Source organism: Pleurodeles waltl, chromosome 4_2 (assembly GCF_031143425.1).
Source record: "Pleurodeles waltl isolate 20211129_DDA chromosome 4_2, aPleWal1.hap1.20221129, whole genome shotgun sequence".
In the NCBI taxonomy this organism is placed as follows: Eukaryota; Metazoa; Chordata; class Amphibia; order Caudata; family Salamandridae; genus Pleurodeles; species Pleurodeles waltl.
Window position 1 is genome coordinate 740,679,081 of NC_090443.1, and position 22,153 is coordinate 740,701,233.

Below are 22,153 nucleotides of genomic sequence, written 5' to 3' on the forward strand. Positions count from 1 at the left end.
GCATGGAAGCACGCGCGCACCCATAATTTTCAGCTTGTTAGGCACACATTCTAATTTGAACAATTGCCACAGCAACTAATATGTACCCCTACGCTGTAATTCGTTTTGAACTGATGTATTAAGTGATAAAACATGTTTATTTCAGTTGTCCTGTCTCACTTAAGTGTCATGTTCTTTTGTCCGTTTACAGGAATCTGAAATAATAAGATTGAAAGCAAGAATTTCTGGCTATGAAAGAACCGCAGAAATCAGCGAGTTACAAAGTGCGTTTGATTCTTCTCCTCAAAGGTTGGCTATTTTTAACGTACAACATCTGAAATCAGGCTCAAAATACAGGATGCTTAGACGTTCAATAAGCGCCACTGACTTAAGTATGAAAGAGGACTGTGAGCCACTAAGTAGTTCTACTGACATATTGGGTGACTTAAAACACATAGTGCCAGAGCCGGAAGTAATGAAGAACAATGATGAGGTCAGCGTCACAGGAGAAGATCTGCAAGAGTCCTCATTCAATCCTCTCACATACACAATAGATGAAGATGCAATAGATTTATCTTCTGGAGGAGGGGACTTCGGAACACTTTCCGGAATGCTAAGATATATTACTACAGAGATGAAAATATCTGAATCGTCTCTCGTGCAAACATCTTGAAGGATATCTTCTGCAGAGTCAAAGTAAAGGTAAATTGTATGTGTACATTTGTGTTTGACCGTCGATGTTAATGAGAGCACTGTCCATAGATGAAAAGTATACCCTTTGTCTTGCCTGCTGTTCCTCTATCATGTAGTATTGACTGGGAAAATCGTTGGTAGTCATGGCCACGTCTCGTTATATCGCCTAAGTATATTTGGGAATTATGTTGTATATACAGCTTCAGCACTTGATCAACTTGGCATCTGCTGATCTATGCAAATAACGATCCTTAGCTTGAAGAAGGGGGCATACTTCTACATTTCTAGTCAGAATTCTTTGTCTTGGTCTAGCACCTGCGAAGATCTGAATATGACTGTTTATTGCAACGTACAAAGATTTATATATCGTCATGCCCATTTCTTCTTCTGTGGACAAATCTGCCCCGCACTATTGGATTTAACAAATGCTTCAAGAAAAGTTAGAGAATATAAAGTTGTTAATTACAGGTGGGTGGAAGAAACCATTCAATAACATCAACACGCATGTTTGTTCAGTATCTTATCTAATATGTTTACAGTAGACGTTAGCTGGTAAGAATTAGTAAAGGTTTACCTGCTTTCTCGGATCAGAATGTCATAAAACATATTTAGATCAAAGGGGTGAGGTAAGGAGACAAAAGCCCGAGCTTTGATAATGGATGCTAAATATAAAATGATGTAAGGAAATTGCCATTTTCAGTATCACTCTTAAGTGAGTAGCCAAGTTTAAACTCCACAGAATTTATCACCGTTTCAAATATGTTATTTCACAGAAGTCTTTTAGCTTGGAGATGGGTATACTTAAGGTTTCTGTTACCAAAAGGATTTATTTTTCCAGGTAAGAATGAAAAAGAGTTGTGTGTACTTTTAGTATAAAACAATAGCACTCATCTTCTAGATGGTATTTCTGAGTGGTGGATTAGCTTGTGGACGATATTCAACCAAAAATGGAAAATTAGGCAACAGTCAAAAAATGAGCTTAAAAAGCACTATTTTGTTACAATGCTAGCAAAATCTAGCTTCTGAAAGCCAACGTTGCTTATATGTAAGTGGAACCAGTCAGCTATATGGTAAGTAAAAACTAACAACTGAGCTATGGTAGCTGCTTTTGAATTTGAACATAGATGTTTCCATGTTGTCTGCCAATCCTTGCTATCAAAAATACAGTTCCTCCTTTCTTGCAAGTTCTTCTTTGGACCTGGATCTGTCCTCACTGCCACTCAGAATCTTATGAGTATTTGGTTTGTGACTAGAGCTTGTTTTGTTTTATACCCATGATCAAGAGGAAATACTGACGATGAAACAAGAGGTATCAAAAAATGCTGGCAACAGGGACAGGCTTTTCTATAGAGCTCGTCCCACATAGGGTCAGAGAATGCATAGTGAGAGATGGTAGGTATTCCCCAGCTCTCTTCAGACTAAGGGAAGTAATGGAAAACACTCCATTTAAATGTTGCCCCGACTGTAACCATAAACTGGCAGAGAAAGTCAATAAATGGGTTTTCAGTTTGTGCCTACCAAAGGACTATAAGTCCAAAGGTTGTATAACGTGCAAGGCCTTTCTGACCAAGGAAAGTTGGGGAGAATGAACATTGAGGGCACTATATCATGATCCAGGCAAACTAAGGGGGTTATTACAACTTTGAAGGAGGTGTTAATCCGTCCCAAAAGTGACAGTAAAGTGACGGATATACCACCAGCCGTATTATGAGTTCCATAGGATATAATGGACTCGTAATACGGCTGGTGGTATATCCGTCACTTTACCGTCACTTTTGGGACGGATTAACACCTCCTCCAAAGTTGTAATAACCCCCTAAGTGTCCTAAAAGGACTTTGGACTTATGGATGACGAGCATGTCCTAGAGGAGAGAGAGAGGAGACCTAGAGAAAACTGAAATCTGCTGCTATAGGAACAGTGTTGATTGAACTGGAGGCCGGGGATTTGCCAGAAAAAGCACATGTGCCTATATCAAAGAAGCATTCGCCTATAATACCACATGGTAGTGGTGTGTTGCAACCAGAGATTTCGTACTCGAAGATCCTGAAACACTGTCTTCAGCATGAAAACACTCAACAGTAAACGAGACACCAAAGACCACCCTTGGTTTGAAATCAAAAGACACCAGTGGGACAAACCTTCAAACTCTGCCTTGACTCCAAAAGGAATGACCAGAGAAAAGAAAAGGAACTAAAGGGGAAACACATCAGTGTGGAAGAAAAAGGGCAGCTCAGCGGTTGACTCTGATTAACAAGTGACAGACATTGAAAGGGAAAACACTGTCTCAAAGCAGAAATGGTGGCATTACAGCAGAAAAATAAGTAATTAAATGATTCTTTGAAGTTGGATAGGATTCCCGTCAAATCAGGAGAATGCAGGCCTAGAAAAGACATACCCATAGATGTAGATGCCCCCGTAACACCAGACCCATAGATAGAGACACCTCCGGTAACACCAGAACCACAGGTGGAAGAAAGGAAGGAATTTTAGGAGACGTATGACCAACCATGGTTGAGGGAAGCTCACATTAAGAAGATAGCATATGATGGGAACTAGAGGCCAACTGTCCTGAATGGAAAGTTGAGTGTGAACCATCAAGCCCATCACCCCCAGATGTACAATATTTTGATCAATAGGGAAGCAGACACATCTGTTAACTGCTTGAAGATCATCAGGCATAGACTTTCTTCCATCACAGAAACAATACCACTTTCTGCCCATGATCCCTATCATTTTCGATTGGGGTAACAAGGCTTTAAAGAAACAAGCGTCTTCAAAGGCAGCCACCCAAAGAGTAGAAAAGAAATGTAAGGATCTATATGACTTCTTGCAGCAGATGAAAAAGGACAACACCACCTCTAAGGCGATGGAAGCCCTAAAAGGCCAGAGGTTCATTCAGAAGAAACACACCAATTGCCAAGAAACCAAGGTGAAGCCTGGCTTCTAGCATACCCAGATCATTTAAGGAGCAAGTGCTGAATGAGCAAGCCACAGTGACCGGACCTGTGCAAGGGAGAGAACCCTCTCAAGCCAGATTAAGAGGACAGAGCCAGTCCTCGAGATGATCAGGTTCCCCAAGCAAATGATTCTGTTGGGTCACCCTTGACACTTAACACCGGCAGGAGGAATACTGGAAGGGTTCCTCCAGCAGTGGAAGAATATCACCTCCATCAAGTGGGTTCTGAATATTCTAAAACATGGATATAGCTTAGACATGGAAAAATGTCCAAAGAAGAGTGCTTGCGAAGGAGAAAAACTAAAACAGTTAGAATAGAAAATGCAGGGCATCCTAAAAATGAGTGCAATAGCGGAAGTAAAGAGAACAAAATAAGGGAGTGTATTCTGTGTATTTCCTGATTCCCAAAGAGGATCTGATGTAAAGACCTGTCACAGACTTTATATTCACAAACAAGTTCATTAAGATAAAAAAATCAAAAGGACCACCCTACAAGAAGTTAGCCTGCTGCTGCAGAAGCAAGACTGCATGGTGGCCATCGACCTCGGGATACCTACTTCTGCAGCCCAATAAACAGCAACCACATATAGGGGGTCATTCCAACCCTGGCGGTCGGTGTTAAAGCGGCGGCCAAACCGCCAACAGGCTGGCGGTAAAGAAAATGCAATTCCGACCCTGGCGGAAACCGCCAACAGAGACCGCCACATTAACACACCGGCCGCCACGGCGGAACAAACAAACAGCGCGGCGGTCACCGCCAACAGACAGGTGTGAGACAATGTACCGCCCACCATATCACAACCCACCAATCTGCCACGTTTTCTGGGGCGGTAGCCCCGCCGATAAAAGCACGGCGGAAACCGCCATTTCAAACGGAAAACGCTCACCTCCATACACCCCACGAGGAATCTGGACAGCATGGAACCCGAACTACACATCCTACCAGCCATTGTCTTCCTGCTCCTCTACCAGGAGCACGAGCGCCGGCGCCGAAGACAACTGTGAGTACTGCACCTACGACACAAGGGAGGGGGAGGCAAAAAATTACGGGGACACACATATGCAACACACCCACCCTCACCCTCAACCACTACAACACACACATCAATGCATAGCAACACATCACAGTTACACCCCCAAGTCCCCCGGAAGAATGCAAAGGCAAAAGGAAATGATTATTAATATAGAATTATATTGTAAGACTGGGTATAAAATATATCACACATCTATAACTTTATATACATAAATTGTCCAGTCCAATATGTCTATCAGCCATTGTTCGTGGGCCACTGGGCCAAAACACATGGGCAGAGCCCACACAGGATACCTGCCTCCAACGGAGAGAACACTGCAGGGGCATCAGATAGGAAAACTACAGGCACCTCAGGGGGAAGGGAAGAGGGGGGCACCTCAGCCAGATGAGTCCACGACGCCAGATCCACGAGGGGCCTCCATGGCCACTGTGCCATCCTGGGGAGTGCAAACACACAGTCTCACAAGTGTCTACAGTGGGTGGCTTGCCCACTGCCATATCCTGGGGAGTGCAAAGCCACAGTCTCACAAGTCTCTACAGTGGGTGGGTTGCCCACTGCCATATCCTGGGGAGTGCAAAGCCACAGTCTCACAAGTCTCTACAGTGGGTGGGTTGCCCACTGTGCCATCCTGGGGAGTGCAAAGCCACAGTCTCAAGTCTCTACAGTGGGTGGGTTGCCCACTGTGCCATCCTGGGGAGTGCAAAGCCACAGTCTCACAAGTCTCTACAGTGGGTGGCTTGCCCACTGCCATATCCTGGGGAGTGCAAAGCCACAGTCTCACAAGTCTCTACAGTGGGTGGCTTGCCCACTGCCATATCCTGGGGAGTGCAAAGCCACAGTCTCACAAGTCTCTACAGTGGGTGGGTTGCCCACTGCCATATCCTGGGGAGTGCAAAGCCACAGTCTCACAAGTCTCTACAGTGGGTGGGTTGCCCACTGTGCCATCCTGGGGAGTGCAAAGCCACAGTCTCTCAAGTCTCTACAGTGGGTGGGTTGCCCACTGTGCCATCCTGGGGAGTGCAAAGCCACAGTCTCACAAGTCTCTACAGTGGGTGGGTTGCCCACTGCCATATCCTGGGGAGTGCAAAGCCACTGTCTCACAAGTCTCTACAGTGGGTGGGTTGCCCACTGTGCCATCCTGGGGAGTGGAAAGCCACAGTATCAAGTCTCTACAGTGGGTGGGTTGCCCACTGTGCCATCCTGGGGAGTGCAAAGCCACAGTCTCTCAAGTCTCTACAGTGGGTGGGTTGCCCACTGTGCCATCCTGGGGAGTGCAAAGCCACAGTCTCTCAAGTGGATAACAGTCTCCACTGGTACTGGAGTGGGACTAGTGCCCAGAGTGCTTCGTGCAGCCCTGCCCGACACAGATGCGGGCCTGCCCCTTCCACCAATGGGCCAGCGGTGCTTGAGATGAAGGGCCCAGTTCAGCGGTGCTTGAGATGAAGGGCCCAGTTCAGCGGTGCTTGAGACGGCGGTGCCCAGCTGAGCGGTGCTTGAGATGAAGGGCCCAGTTCAGCGGTGCTTGAGACGGCGGTGCCCAGCGGAGCGGTGCTTTAGATGAAGGGCCCAGTTCAGCGGTGCTTGAGACGGCGGTGCCCTGTTCAGCGGTGCTTGAGACGGCGGTGCCCTGTTCAGCGGTGCTTGAGACGGCGGTGCCCTGTTCAGCGGTGCTTGAGACGGCGGTGCCCTGTTCAGCAGTGCTTGAGACGGCGGTGCCCTATTCAGCAGTGCTTGAGACGGCGGTGCCCTGTTCAGCAGTGCTTGAGACGGCGGTGCCCTGTTCAGCAGTGCTTGAGACGGCGGTGCCCTGTTCAGCAGTGCTTGAGACGGCGGTGCCCTGTTCAGCAGTACTTGAGACGGCGGTGCCCTGTTCAGCGGTGCTTGAGACGGCGGTGCCCAGCGGAGCGGTGCTTGAGATGAAGGGCCCAGTTCAGCGGTGCTTGAGATGGCGGTGCCCTGTTCAGCGGTGCTTGAGACGGCGGTGCCCTGTTCAGCGGTGCTTGAGACGGCGGTGCCCTGTTCAGTGGTGCTTGAGACGGCGGTGCCCTGTTCAGCGGTGCTTGAGCCGGCGGTGCCCTGTTCAGCGGTGCTTGAGATGAAGGGCCCAGTTTAGCGGTGCTTGAGACGGCGGTGCCCTGTTCAGCGGTGCTTGAGACGGCGGTGCCCTGTTCAGCGGTGCTTGAGATGAAGGGCCCAGTTCAGCGGTGCTTGAGATGAAGGGCCCTGTTCAGCGGTGCTTGAGACGGCGGTGCCCTGTTCAGCGGTGCTTGAGACGGCGGTGCCCTGTTCAGCGGTGCTTGAGATGAAGGGCCCAGTTCAGCGGTGCTTGAGATGAAGTGCCCAGCGGAGCGGTGCTTGAGACGGCGGTGCCCAGTTTAGCGGTGCTTCAGACGGCGGTGCCCAGTTTAGCGATGCTTGAGATGGCGGTGCCCAGTTTAGCGGTGCTTGAGATGGCGGTGCCCTGTTCAGCGGTGCTTGAGATGGCGGTGCCCTGTTCAGCGGTGCTTGAGACGGTGGTGCCCAGTTCAGCGGTGCTGTGCTTGAGACGGTGGTGCCCAGTTCAGCGGTGCTGTGCTTGAGACGGCAGTGCCCAGTTCAGCGGTGCTGTGCTTGAGACGGCGGTGCCATGTTCAGCGGTGCTTGAGACGGCGGTGCCCTGTTCAGCGGTGCTTGAGACGGCGGTGCCCTGTTCAGCGGTGCTTGAGACGGCGGTGCCCTGTTCAGCGGTGCTTGAGACGGCGGTGCCCTGTTCAGCGGTGCTTGAGACGGCGGTGCCCTGTTCAGCGGTGCTTGAGATGAAGGGCCCAGTTCAGCGGTGCTTGAGACGGCGGTGCCCTGTTCAGCGGTGCTTGAGACGGCGGTGCCCTGTTCAGCGGTGCTTGAGACGGCGGTGCCCTGTTCAGCGGTGCTTGAGACGGCGGTGCCCTGTTCAGCGGTGCTTGAGATGAAGGGCCCAGCGGAGCGGTGCTGTGCTTGAGACGGCGGTGCCCAGTTCAGCGGTGCTTGAGACGGCGGTGCCCAGTTCAGCGGTGCTTGAGACGGCGGTGCCCTGTTCAGCGGTGCTTGAGACGGCGGTGCCCTGTTCAGCGGTGCTTGAGACGGCGGTGCCCTGTTCAGCGGTGCTTGAGACGGCGGTGCCCTGTTCAGCGGTGCTTGAGACGGCGGTGCCCTGTTCAGCGGTGCTTGAGACGGCGGTGCCCTGTTCAGCGGTGCTTGAGATGAAGGGCCCAGTTCAGCGGTGCTTGAGACGGCGGTGCCCAGCGGAGAGGTGCTTGAGATGAAGGGCCCAGTTCAGCGGTGATTGAGACGGTGGTGCCCTGTTCAGCGGTGCTTGAGATGAGTGTCCTGGTCAGCGGATCCGGCCCAGGCATGGATGTCACTCGCCACCTGACATGTGGCTGGCGGGGCCTTCCTGCCCATCTGTCTGGTGGCTTGCTGGGCCCTCCTGGGCTGCAGTTCTCGGCCTGTGGGTGTCCTCCTGCCCACCTGGGACGTGGCTTGCGGGGCCCTCCTCGCCAGCCGCCCTGCTGCCGGACTTGTCAGGCGTGCTGCCCTTCCCACCCTTCCCTGCACGCTTGTGGCCCTTTCCCACCTTTGGCGGTGTGCCAGGTGGCACCCCACTTCCTGACGGAGCCAATGTAGGGATTTTTGTCCCTGGGGTTTTTGGTCGCTCAGGCCGGGCACTGGCAATCTTAGGATGCTTTTCCGGTGGTGGGCTGGCCGTGCCTTGGCTCCTAGCTGAACTGGATGCCCTTGAGGGTGGGGGACTCCACAGTCCATGGACAACAGTCTTCACAGGTCCCGGTTTGGTGGTGGCTGAGGTGCTGATTGGAGTCTTATGAGATGGAGGGGGTGGGGGAGTTGTTGGAAAGAGGTTAAGGTTGGCAAGGAAAAGCAATTTGGAAAGAGAAGGACGGGTAGGTGTAGTGGGTATGGGAGTGGAGGAAGAGGATGTGGTTGTAGGAGTGTGAAGTGTGGTGTCTTTGGGTGCAGGTGCTTGGGCTGGAGGCTGTCCTGAGGTGGATGGTGTTTGGGTGGGTGGCTGCCTGCGTTTGTGTAGTTTGGAGGAGGGGGTGACAGACACACTTGGAGAGGACACGGGATGTGTAAATGGTAGTGGGGGTGGTGACTGCACGTGTGCGGAGTGTTCTGGTGGGTGTGTTGGTGATGGACGTAGTGGCTGAAGATGTTGTGCATGCAAGTGTGAGTGGAGACGTCACAGGGAGGGAGGAGGGAGACAAGGAGGAGGGGGACACAGTGGAGGCAGTGGCTGTTAGTATGTGTGCATGTGGATGTTGCTTGTGTGAATGCTTGTGTGATGTGTGGTGCTTATGTCTGGATGAGCTTCCCTTGGGTGTTGAGGTGTGTGCAGGCTGGTCTGTAGGTGTGTCTGGGATAGGCAGAGGTACAGGGGATTGGGTCTGGGTGGAGGAAGTTGGAGGGGGGAGGCTAGAGACAGGGACAATTGCTGCCGTCAGTGCTGAGGCCAGAGCGTTGAACGATCGCTGATGGGCAGCCTGACCCGAATGAATGCCCTCCAGGTATGCATTACTCTGGTGCACCTCTCTTTGTACACCCTGGATGGCATTCAAAAGGGTAGACTGCCCAACCATGATGGTCCTTAGGAGGTCAATGACCTCCTCACTGAGGGCAGCAGGGGTGACAGGGGCAGGGCCTGAGGTGCCTGGGGCAAAGGAGATGCCCACCTTCCTGGGTGAGCGGGCACGGGGCAAAGGCTGAGGGGCTGCTGGGAGGGCGGTCCTGGTGCGCTGGGTGGCGGCTGTACCTGTTGTTGCGGGGGGCACGGATGTTGCCGCCACCACAAGGGAGATCCCTTCAGAGGACGAGTCGCTGTCACTGACATCAGCACGAGTCCCCGCTGTGGAGCTCCCCTTGCCCTCCGTCTCACTGGTGAAATCCGAGTCAGTTGCATGGCCCGCCATGGCCATGTGAGATGCAGCTCCCTCGTGCTCCGATGCCACTTCTCCTCCGCCTGATGATGCTAATGCACACATGAACAAGAATACCACAAAAAAGGGGGGGGAGGAGAAATAAAGACATGTTGAGTACATGGATTACCGCTACCGTTGGCGGACAAGACAGACACTTGGGGTCCACTACGCAATCCGTGGGACATGGCCTACAAGCCTATGGACGACAACTGCACACATAGATGACACAGGGCCATGGATACCTGTACTTGGCACGAAACAGAGGTGGGGGGCGGGGGCACAGGGCCATGCCTTACGGAGGGGCCTAGCCTACAGAAATCGCCCTGACCTAGGAATACCCACAGCCCTCCTCCCCCACCCGGACACCTCCACTGCGCGCAAAGTCACCAGAGTGAGAGTGTACTCACCCCCTTGTGTCTGCTGTGATGTCCTCACGCGCCCATCCAAATCGGGGTAGGCCACCGCCAGGATCCGGGACATCAGGGGGGTCAAATGACGACTGGCACCCCTCCTACGTTGGGAGGCCATCCCCAGCTGAGCCTCCGCCGTCTTCCTGCTCCAGCGTCGGATGTCCTCCCACCTCTTCCGGCAGTGGGTGCCCCGTCTGTTGTGGACCCCCAGGGTCCGGACGTCCTTGGCGATGGCACGCCAAATCGCGACTTTCTGGTGGGCGCTGACCTATGTGACATGTACAGGGAGAGAAAAATTGTCATCACCTTCTGCATGCTCGATGTGAGTGGTCCCCCCATCCCCACCCTTGCCATGTGGCACATGCTCTCATCTGTCGTTTGATGCATGCCTCAATCGCTCCCGTCCCCACCATCTTTCATCCACCCCACTCAACCCAGGCATTGCCCACTAAGCACGGTCCCAGTGTACTTACCTGTTGGTCTGGAGGACCGTAGAGTAGCGCATACTGGGGGAGGACCCCATCCACAAGTTTCTCCAACTCCTCCGCAGTGAAGGCAGGGGCCCTTTCCCCAGTCGCATGAGCCATTGTCTCTTCCAGACCTAGGTCACAGCAGCACTTGCAGTGTAGGTCCTCTCCTGTCGAAGATCAGGTATCGAGTGATTAAGCAGACAGAAAATGGCGGTCACGCCCGCGGCAGTGCGTACCGCGGCGGTGCGTACCACGACCGCCGGCGCACATCGTCATTGGCTCCTGAAACCCATAGGGTTCAATGTTAACCAATGCGGCTTAGCGCCGCGGTCTTCGACCGCCTACCGCCGCGGTGTGCCACGCCAGCGCATTGACCTCACATCCCACTGTCGCACTTCACAGGTCAGGCAGCCGCCATTTCAAGGGCCCACATGGCCTAGTTACCAACTGCGTCACACATACCTAGGCCATGCACCAACACTCATACAAGCCATTCAATGCATTGGGAATCGTGTTATGTGCAAGCTGTGGTTACGTACCTGTGGGTTGCTTGACTCTGTGCTCGCTGTTGTCCTTCATAGGCACCGTCCGCTGGGACATGCGAGGAGATGGAGGAATCTTCCCGTGTACAGACCGCTGGTGGACCTGTCGACAATGGAGGAACGACATGTCATACTGACATACAGGCTTGACCGAGCCACTATACAGGAACTGTGTGCCCAGATGGAGCCAGACCTGATGTCACCCATCCGCCAACCCACAGGGATCCCCCCTCTAGTGCAGGTGCTGTCAGTACTCCATTTCCTTGCAAGTGGGTCATTTCAAACAACAGTGGCCATATCATCCGGGATGTCCCAGCCTATGTTTTCCAAGGTGTTGTCCAGAGTGTTGTCTGCCCTGCTGAAACACATGCAGAGCTACATCGTCTTCCCTGAGGTGGGGGATTTGCCTACAGTGAAGGGTGATTTCTATGCCCTTGGACATATCCCCAACATCATAGGTGCCATTGATGGGACACATGTTGCTTTGGTCCCCCCCAGCAGGAGTTAACAGGTGTACAGGAACCGGAAGAGTTATCATTCCATGAATGTACAGATGGTGTGTTTGGCTGACCAGTACATCTCCCCTGTTAATGCCAAGTTCCCTGGGTCAGTGCATGACGCCTACATCCTGCGGAATAGCAGCATCCCGTATGTGATGGGTCAACTCCAGAGGCACCGGGTGTGGCTATTAGGGGACTCTGGTTACTCCAACCTGTCCTGGCTACTGACCCCAGTGAGGAATCCCCGGACAAGGGCAGAGGAACGGTACAATGAGGCCCATGGGCAGACTAGGAGGGTGATCGAGCGAACCTTTGGCCTCCTGAAGGCCAGGTTCAGGTGCCTCCATATGACAGGTGGATCCCTAATGTACTCACCAATGAAGGTGTGCCAGATCATCGTGGCCTGCTGTATGCTTCACAACCTGGCTTTGCGCCGCTAGGTGCCTTTTCTGCAGGAGGATGGTCCAGATGGTGGTGTTGTAGCAGCTGTGGGGCCTGTGGAGAGTGAAGAGGAGGAAGCCGAAGAGGACGACATAGAGAACAGGAACACAGTAATACAGCAGTATTTTCAGTGACACACAGGTAAGAGTAGACACCGGCATATTACATTTACTTAATGACTCCTACCTCTCTACTGTCTGACTTTTTCCCCCAGTGTATGGTAACTGTGTTGTGACTTTCCCTTCCGTTTTCAGAGATGTGGGCCCCACTGCGTGACATCTGCTTTGTTTCCCCATGGACTACAGCTGTGTGACAGCGGTTTGTTAGCATCACAATGTGAATGAACATTTTGGCACGGTCATGTCTAATACATTTGTTCTAAATCACAGCCAGACTCCAGATTGTTTTGTGCAATAAGTGTTTTTATTCAAGTGCTCTAAATTGGATAGGTGGTTGCAAATCGGTGAGGGGTGATGGTGCAGGATTGTCCATGGCAGAGTCCAGAATATCAGTTTCACAGGTGCATTGTCCAAATGCCTGTGGGAAGTGGAGCAGGGGAAGTTTAAGGTTGGACAGGGTGACAATGTGGGACAGTGGGATGACAATCAGGGCGGTATCCTTTGCTGGCGGGGGTCTTGACATCTTACTCTGTCTTCTTCCTGGATCTCAAGGCCCGCTTGCGGGGTGGTTCTCCTTCTGCAGGGGGTGGGGTTCTGGTGGCCTGTTGGTCTTGTGTCGGGGCCTCCTCTCCAGTAGCGCCGGCGGAGGTGGTAGGCAGTTCTTGGTGCATGCTAGTGTAAGGGGCCCTTTGAGGTGCCACAGTGTCCCGCAATGTCGTGACTACCTCATTCAGGGCCACTACGATGGTACCCATGGCGGAATTGATGTTTCTTAGTTCCTCCCTGAACCCCATATACTGTTGCTCCTACGGAAGCTAGATCTCCTGAAACCTGGCCAGGACCGTCGCCATCGTCTCCTGGGAGCGGTGGTATGCTCCCATGATGGAGGAGAGGGCCTCGTAGAGAGTGGGTTCCCTGGGCCTGGCCCCCCCCCGTCGCACAGCAGCCCTCCCAGTTCCCCTGTTTCCCTGGGCCTCTGTCCCCTGGACCGTGTGCCCACTACCACTGCCCCCAGGTCCCTGTTGTTGTTGGGGTGGTGGGTTAGCCTGGGTTCCCTGTAGTGGTGGACACACCGCCGATTGACGTGTCCTGGGGACAGAGGTGTGGGCCCGCTGGGTGGGTGCTGTGCTGGTGTTCCCAGAGGGGGGAAGGTCTACTGTGGCCTGTGGCTGTGTGAGGGGAACCAACTGTCCCGAGGTCCCCGATGGACCGGGCTGGTCATCTAGATCCAGGGAGACAGAGCTGCTGTCCTCACTGTGGGCCTCTTCTGGGGGTGGAGGGGACATTTGTGGACCCTCCTGCGCGGTGACGTGGCGTTCGGGTCCTGCAGGGGTATAAAAGTATGGTTATTGGTTCTGTGTGTGTCATAGCGTGCAATGGGTGGGTGCCCGTGTACCCCAGTGCTGGCATTCCTTTGTGGGGGCTGTTGTGATGGTGGTTTGGGGGGGGGGGGGTTGTATGTGTTTGTGCAGTGGGCATGCTTAGGTGATGGGTGTCCATGCTTTGTGGACGCATGCAGGGCTAGGTGTTGGGATGGGTGGGTTGTGATGGTGAGACAGTTGCAAGGAGTAGGATGTGATGGGGGTGAGGGTGAGGGTGTGGGTATGAGTTGGCATGCAGGTGGGGTGGGGGGAAGAAGTAGTTAAGATTTGCCTTACCAGAGTCCATTCCTCCGCCTACTCCTGCGAGGCCCTCAGGATGCAGGATGTTCAAGACTTGCTCCTCCCATGTTGTAAATTCTGGGGGAGGAGGTGGGGGTCCGCCGCCAGTCTTCTGCACCGCGATGTTGTGCCTGGATACCATGGAACGCACCTTCCCCCGTAGGTCGTTCCACCTCTTCCTGATGTCATCCCGATTTCTTGGCTGCTGTCCCACAGGTTGACCCTGTCCACTATTCTTTGCCATAGCTCCATCTTCCTGGCAATGGTGGTGTGCTGCACCTGTGCCCCGAACAGCTGTGGCTCTACTCGTACAATTTCCTCCACCATGACCCTGAGTTCATCATCAGAGAACCTGGGGTGTCTTTGCGGTGCCATGGGGTGGTGTGGGTGATGTGTAGGGTGGATTGTGTGGTGCTAAGTGTGGTGATGTGTATTGTTGTGTTGTGTGAAGTGCGTGCAAATATTGCTGGGTGACAGTGAATTGGGCGTCTGGGTGCTCGTTTGTCTTTTCTCGGTGCGTGTTCACGAATCTATAGGAGTGGAGGTTTGTGGGTGATGTGGGTGTGTATTTTATATTTAATTGGGTGTGTGGGAGTGGTGTATGTATGTGTATCAGGTGTGTGTATTTTGAATTGTCCAATGTGGCTGTGTTTTGTAAGTGTGTGTGTGTGTATTTTGAGCGCGGCGGTGTGTACCGCCAATGGAATACCGCGGTTGAAAGACCGCCGCGTGGATTCGTGTGTCGTGATAGTGTGGGCGTATTTCTGTTGGCGTGACGGTGGAGGTTTGGTCATCGCCAGTTTCTCGCTGCCCTTTGGTGTGGCGGACTTTTGTGGATGTCTGTATTTTGGCGGTTTGCCTGTTGTGGGTCAGAATGACAGTGGCGGTTTACTGCGGCCGCTGCGGTGTTATGGCGGTCTTCTGAACGGCGGTAAGCGCCTTTTACCGCCGAGGTTGGAATGACCACCATAGTGTCTCAGTTTAGTCGTATGGAACTTTATCAATTTAAAGTTCTGTTTTTTGGGATAAAATGTGTATCAAGGGTGTTAGAAAAATGGTTTACAGTAGTAGCTTCACACTTGCAAAAGCAGGGTATACATTTGTACTCCTACCTAGACATCGGATTGTTAAAGGCCAGCTCACTAAAGCAGTGCCAGAGGTAATGGAAACAATGTGTAGACTGGGGATCTTATTAAACACAGAGACATCATCATCCCAACCAGTGAGAAAAAAGACCTTCCTGGGGCAGAGCTAGACCGAGACAAGGCAAAAGCCTACCTAGTCCAAAGAGTTGGTAGCATTATTAAGTTCAACTTTATGAGAATTGTCACTGTGATGAAAATTCTGGACATTATGTTTTTGTGCATGCCCTAAGCCGCTTTGCCAGGCTACTAATGAGACCCTTCCAAGAATGGCTGCTAAATCAATCGTCACAATCAACAGGAGAGTCAGATGAGCTAGTGGTTTTCACTGGGAAACTGCACAAGGAAATACAGTGGTAGGCCCTACAAAACATCACAATAGGCAGACTGTTCAAACAGCCCACCCCAGGGTGAACATCATCACTGATGCAACTCACAAATGCAGAATTAAGAAGCAGGTAGTTCAGGTAACTCCAGGAAGCAGTAAAACACATTAAATATGTTGGAATTAAGGACAGTTTTCCTACCAATGAAAGCATTTTGCAAACAGATTTTAAGGTCAGTAGTACAAATCCAGGCAGGCAACACTGCTGCAGTGTTCCTTCTGAACAAGCGCTGGGAAGCCTTATTTGGGCAGCCACATGCCTTAAAAGGCAGTGAAGATGAGAAATTGAAAGGAACATCTGCCTAGTAGCAATACACCTGCCAGGGGGACAACAAATGGAAGCAGACCGATTAAGCAGACAAGAAGGGATCTCTCAATAGCGTGAGCTAGATCAGAAGTTGGTAGATACAATCTTTAGAACACCACAAATAAACCTGTTTGCAACTCTTGCAAATGCAAAATGCCAAATCTTCGTATCCAGCGATCTGCAACAATTATTCAGAGGAAAACCCTGTTGATAGACTGGCCAGGGATATTTGCCTACACCTTTTCACTGATCCTCCCCTAGAAACCAGTGCCAATAAACAAGTGCAAACATGACTCTGACCCTAATAGCCGCACAATGGGCCAGACAGGCATGGTGCTCAGACCTAGAAGAGATAACAGAAAGCAGGACGATAAAAAAACATACCACTGTCTTTAAAATCTGTTAATGCTACAACAGGAGGCAAGGTATGCCATGCAGAACCAGCTAGCCTCAGCCTAGCGACCTCTATCCTGACGACTTGGAGTTTGGCAACCTCTGCCTTCCACATTGGTTCATGAGGGCACTAAGAGAGGCAAGACAGCAGCGTACCACATTATGATGTTGTACAACTAAATGACCAGACACTTGTGCAGGAAAGAAGTCCTGCTCCATACTCTGACACAACCATCATCGGACACATGAAGCATTTGGTGGTAGCAAACCTCATGTATGCTTCTGTGAGTTCACCTGTCTACTAGCGTCTTGTATACCGTACCAGAGGTACTTTGGGGAATAACCTTTTCACCAAACCAGTAATCAAAAGGTTCTTAGAATTAATGAACAGGATTTCACCACCAAGGTCAAGCCTGCACATCACCTCCATTTGGTACTGGCACATCATAAGAAACAGCCTTTCGAAACAATGCATCAGATAGGCCTGACATTTCAAACACCTTCTTAAATACAATCACGTTTATAGTAAGATGAGTGAATTGTAAGCACTGGCTCCCCAAGCACCAGCCCCACAGATACACAAGGATACGGTAGTCATGAGACCTAACCCCAGCCTTTATCCGAAAGCTGGTTTCACCATCCCATATGAACCAATCAATCCAACTACATGTTTTTTTATAACATCCAGAAAGAGAAGCAGAAAAGGCACTGCACAAGCTAGATGTAAGGAAGGCAGTCATGCTACCCCAAAAAACAAAACCTTTAAGGAAAAGCGAACATCTATTCGTGGCTCATGCACCAGGATGTGGAGGAGCCAGTGTGTGTGCTAGTTTGTATGCCAATATGATTCACTATAGGTGAAAATGATGTTCCTAATGTTGGTGCCAGGTACAGTGCCTGTGCTGGTGATGTACAGGAACCAGTGTGTCAAAAACTGGAGTTTGTGTCTCAGATAGGAGGGTAATCGTAGGTATAATTTGTTTACATAATCAAATGGCTGTATTGGCATGAGTATCAGATATATTTTGGACATGAATCCATTAAAAAAAGCAATACTATACTATTTAGTTCAATCTGTTTATTTGCATCATGCATGTAAACAATCAGATGGATTCCTCATCTTTGCGATGCCCTTCTGCCATCATAATGGATGTGGAGAAAAATCCAAGCAGCTCCCTACTGGCTCTTGGTGGTAAATTTGAAGCTTCAGCTGCAGATCTATCTTGCTTCACTAGATGTGACAATGATCACATATTGAATACAGAGCGCTTTCTGTTTTACTCACCACAACTATTTATTTAAAACCTTGATTCTATGAGCAGAGGAACATGTCTCCTCTTACGGTTTAAACATTTGGGCTCTCTACAAAAGGAACATGAAGGTATTGTACCTTAGTGCAGTTTTTTGTAGATCTGAAACCTCTTGCCATTGTATGTGGTTTGAACATGATTCTTCGCTCTGCAGCTAAGGGTTAAAATGCAACACAAAAGCCATTAATGAGCGAAGCTGACCTTTTTCTTGCAAAAGCCTACGAGGGGCTAAGGATGAAGTTGTCATCCTCATCGAAGGGTAAGTTCCAACCTACAAAAAGAGAGGCATCGAGTGAGAGGTTATGCTTGCCCCATCTCCAAAACATAAGCACAGAAACATAACAAGCACTGGCATAGCCAGTAGGTCTCGCCTTTGGGACCTTATAAGTATTTAGCCGTGAAGTACATTACATTGGTAGATGGAACATACCATAGCTATCACTGTGCAACCACTGGTGACCCCCTAGAAGGGTCACCCAAACATATCAAGAGTATTCAAACAGTCATAGTGTAATAAGGATGTTACGTTGGCATAAATGATGGCCATCACTGCAATGAGGTGAGATCAATAAAACATATACAATCATCATGTAAGCCCAATAAAAACCTTTATCAGAAATAAACTTTGTGTTTGTGCATTCCTTCATACACTTGGCATTAGACTGTGATGCTCAGAACAGTTCCTAGAGGTCACCCCAATAAAAATGGCATTTTAAAGAAACATGGTAATGTAACCATATAGTCAACACTTAGAGGGCATAATCACATGAAAACAGAATGGCAGAAAACAATGCAGTGTACCCATATATTCAGCTCCTAGAGGGGGTAGTGCATTACACATTTTCAGGCCTAGCAGGCTTATTACAATATTACTAAAAACTACTCCCAGTTCTAAAACAAATGCTCCAGCCATGAGACAGCTTAAAAAGACACTCAGTGGTGGGAGAGTTTATATTAGTTTGCGGTCCCCCCCTGCCCCATCCTAGCCTGGGGACCCAGAGGTGACCTAGAAAGAAAGAGCACATGTGCTGAATGTTCTGATGGTGGTCCCATTCTCCATGGGACCCCCCATCGCTGTGAGTTATGGGCAAAAAATGTTGTAAAAGGAAGCCCCCGAAAAGCATTATTGGGCGAATTTCTGAGTGCAGCGAATATTGTAGTATCTTGATTGTAATGCTCAGAACAGCTCCTACAGGGCACCACAATAAAAGTAGCATTTGTAAGAAACATTGTCTTGTAATAGTCAGCCCCTCGAGGACTTTAACACATGAAAACAGAACAGCAGAATATAATGCATGTTATATATTTAGCCCCTAGAGGGCGTAGTGCACTACACATTTTCTGGCCGAGCAAGCCTACTAGAATAATAATACAAACAAGGCCCTTGAAACACAAACTACTCCCAGCTGTAAAATCAAAGTTCCAGCCATGAGAGAGATTAGAAAGATACTGAATGGTAGGAGGGGTTATTATTTTGGGGTCATCCCCAGCCTAGTGTGGGGACCCAGAGGTGACCTAGACAGAGTGCATCATGCTGAACATTTCGATGGTGGTCCCATTGTCCTAGGATCACCACACAGTGAGTTATGGGCAAAAGTGTTTTGTAAAAAGAATGAACCGCAAAGCATTATGGGGTGAGTTTCCGAGTGTAGCGAATATTGTAGTATCTTGACTGTAATACTCAGAACATCCCCTAGAGGGCACCACAATAAAAATAGCATTTTTAATAAGCATGGTCATGTAACCATATAGTCAGCCCCCAGAGGGCATAACCACCTGGAAACAGAATGGCAGAATGTAAAGCAGTGTAACCATATATTTAGCTCACAGAGGGTGCAGTACAATACACATTTTCAGGCCTAGCCGGCCTACTAGAATAATATTACAAACAAGGCCCTTAAAACACAAACTTCTTACTGGTATAAAACAAAAGTTCCAGCCATGAGAGGGCCTAAAAAGACACACAGGGTCTCATTAGGAGTGTGGCAGTCTATAGACCGCCTCACTCGCGGTGGCGGCCTGGACCACCGCCAATGCGGCAGTCCAACCGCCACATTACTGCCCTAGTGGTCAGACCACCAGGGAATTGCCAGCTCTGCCAGGATCCTGGATCCCGGTGGTCTGGAGGTGGTGGAGGTCCTAATCCACCAGGGCAGCGCTGTAAGCAGCTCTGCCCTGGGGATTAAAACCTTGTTCTCCACCAGCGGTTTCATGGTGGTAACACCACCATGAAAAGGCTGGTGGAGAACAGGTGCAGGAGAGCACAGGTGGGCCCCTGCACTGCCAATGCACTGGGCATGGGCAGTGCAGGAGCCCCCCTGGCCAGCACCATCGCAGTGTTCAGTGTATACTTAGCAGACATTGACCATTGCGATGAGGCTGGTGCACCCTGCAGGCGATAGCGTTTCCGCCGGCTCGATTACGAGCCGGAAACAATGCTGTAGCTTGTTTACCGCTAGGCCAGTGGGCGGAAACGTAGGTTTCTGCTCGCCCACCTAACAGGAAACCCATAATAGCACCGGCAAGGAGGTGGCTGCGTAGGCGGCGGCCACCCTGTCAGGAGTTTGGCAGACAGAGTTTTCTGTCCACCAAACTCATAATGAGGCCCACAATGGTAGGAGGGGTTATCTCTGGGTCCCCCAGTGTGAGGACCCAGAGATGACCTAGACAGAAAGAGCGGTTCGTGTTGAATGTTTTTATGGCCATCCCGTTGTCCTAGAACGACCACACAAAGAGTTATGGGCACAAATGTTTTGTAAAAAGGAATGTGCCGCAAAGCATTATGGGGCGAGTTTCCAAGTGCAACAAATATTGTAGTTTCTTGACTGTAATGACCTGAACAGCCCCTAGAGGACACCACAATAAAAACAGCATTTGGAAGAAACATGGTCATGTAACCATATAGTCAGCCCCTAGAGGAAATAACCACATGAAAACAGATTGGCAGAAAGTAATGCAGTGTAACTATATATTTAGCCTTTGGGGAGCATAGTGGATTACACATTTTCAGGCCTACTGTAATAATATTACAAACAAGGCTTTTAAAAACAAAAACTACTTCCAGCTGTAAAACAAAAGTTCCAGCCATGAGAGAAATAAAAAGACACTGAATGGTGGGAGAGGTTATTCTTTTGGGCCCCCCCAACCTAATGTGGAGACCCAAAGTTGACCTAGACAGAAAGTGCGTGTCGTGCTGAATTATTTGATGGCCGTCCCATTGTCCTAAGGCCACCACAGGCTGAGCTACAGGCAAAAATGTTTTGTAAAAGAAATGCCCCGCAAAGCATTATGGGTCGAGAGTCCTGTGTGCAGTGAATATTGTAGTATCGGCTCTCCTGTTCTGCTGGGAGAGCCGCCTAGAGGATTTGTGTTTTTTCTGTTTAAAATGTGCCAGTTTGTATGTTTTTCAACTGCTTAACCTGTACGTTAGTGGTACTCATGTAAAGTGATCCTGATTGAGTTCGCGTGATATGAAACTTCAATAATAAATAAAAAAGAACCCCCCTCCAGCTTGCAGCCTTTGGAGGCACACCACAAAGAAACAGCTGCTTTCCTAAAAACAAGGAAGAGGAAGAAACAACATACAGCCACGGAGTGCGAAGCAGAGAGTCAAAAGAAAAAAGTAGTGCGCCACAGTATGGTATATGGCCGAAAGTGCAATAATCCATGCAGCAGGGTCAGTCTCCAGGACGACAAAAAAACAGCCTCAAGGTAGGACAAACGTAAACCATTTACCTACGAAATCAAGGGAATTTTGAAAGGCAGTCCAAGGAACCAATGAAAGCGAGGGGCGTGGTTATAGCCCACAGTCGATTTCAGTATGTTGAGAGAACAGCGCATGCGCCCTGCTAGGCTCAACCTAAAAAGGAGTGGTTTTCTTCCTTCATCTAAAAAAAGACTCCCTTCTCTTGCGAAGTTCACTAGTTTATTGACCTGTATCCACAACTCAAGAGAACTTGTGCTTTTGTTTGGAGCCAGTGCTAATGTTTTCCTCTCTGCCTTCTGATATGGCTGCTCTGACCACAGCATTAGTCAAAGTGAGCCTATGCAATCAAATCGCTCTGTCCTTTGCACCAGAGAAGCAACAACAAAATAAACCATTGATTGTCAACTGAATAGAGCTTTCAGCCTTGACAACAGTGCCCGCCATTTGCACTATTTTAGCATCTGCTCCTGCAAAATTGCATGTAACTGAAAAAGATGTCATCAGCCAAAAGATTTATGGATTTCTTTGAAGACCATTTGGCACAACATTTACCTGCTGCTCTAATGTGTACCGCTTTCAAGACTTTGAGTCTGATTAAGGTAGCTTAAAAATTCCACTCTCCTGAGTACAGCAATAGAAAGTTGAGGACAGTTGGGTTGATAACTTATTGCCTCGTTTGGACTGAGGCACTGAACTCTGCTTACATAAATTCTTCAAGCGACCTCACCAGTCGAGGAGCTGCTACTATCTTTTAACAATAGCAACACAAAATGATGATGGACGGAGTGCTGAAACTTTTTAAACACTCACCCCCAGTCACAGGTCTGGGTTTAATCCAGTGTTCTTTTGCTCACCATGACACCCAGTTTGGACCCAGCCATTTGCAAATCAGTCCAGCCCGAACTGCCAGGCCAGGCCCTCCCCGGACCGAAAACAAGCATCCTGGGACTGGTTTCAGGTTTATCAGCCAGGCTAGCTTAAATCCAGTTGCACAGTGAGCATGGGACCCACATCTGAGCATAACCTTCTTGCATAGGGCAACTTTAGCAACACAAAAGGATGATGGACAGAGTGCTGAAAAATTTCAAACACTCACCCCCAGTCTCACCATGCCACCCCAGTTTGGACCCAGCCAAATGCAATTCAGTCCTG

General features: G+C 49.9%; 1 protein-coding gene across 4 annotated transcripts in view; it reads left to right on the top strand.

Annotated features, from left to right (window-relative positions):
* CCDC18 (coiled-coil domain containing 18) overlaps window positions 1-22,153 on the top strand; it is a 574,107-nt gene that overhangs the window by 544,724 nt on the left and 7,230 nt on the right. For all 4 annotated transcript variants that reach the window (XM_069232377.1, XM_069232374.1, XM_069232375.1 and 1 more), the window contains one exon: window positions 191-681. In XM_069232377.1, the coding sequence (XP_069088478.1) occupies window positions 191-652 (462 nt within the window). In that variant the 3' untranslated portion in view covers window positions 653-681. The remainder of the gene's footprint in view (window positions 1-190; window positions 682-22,153) is intronic.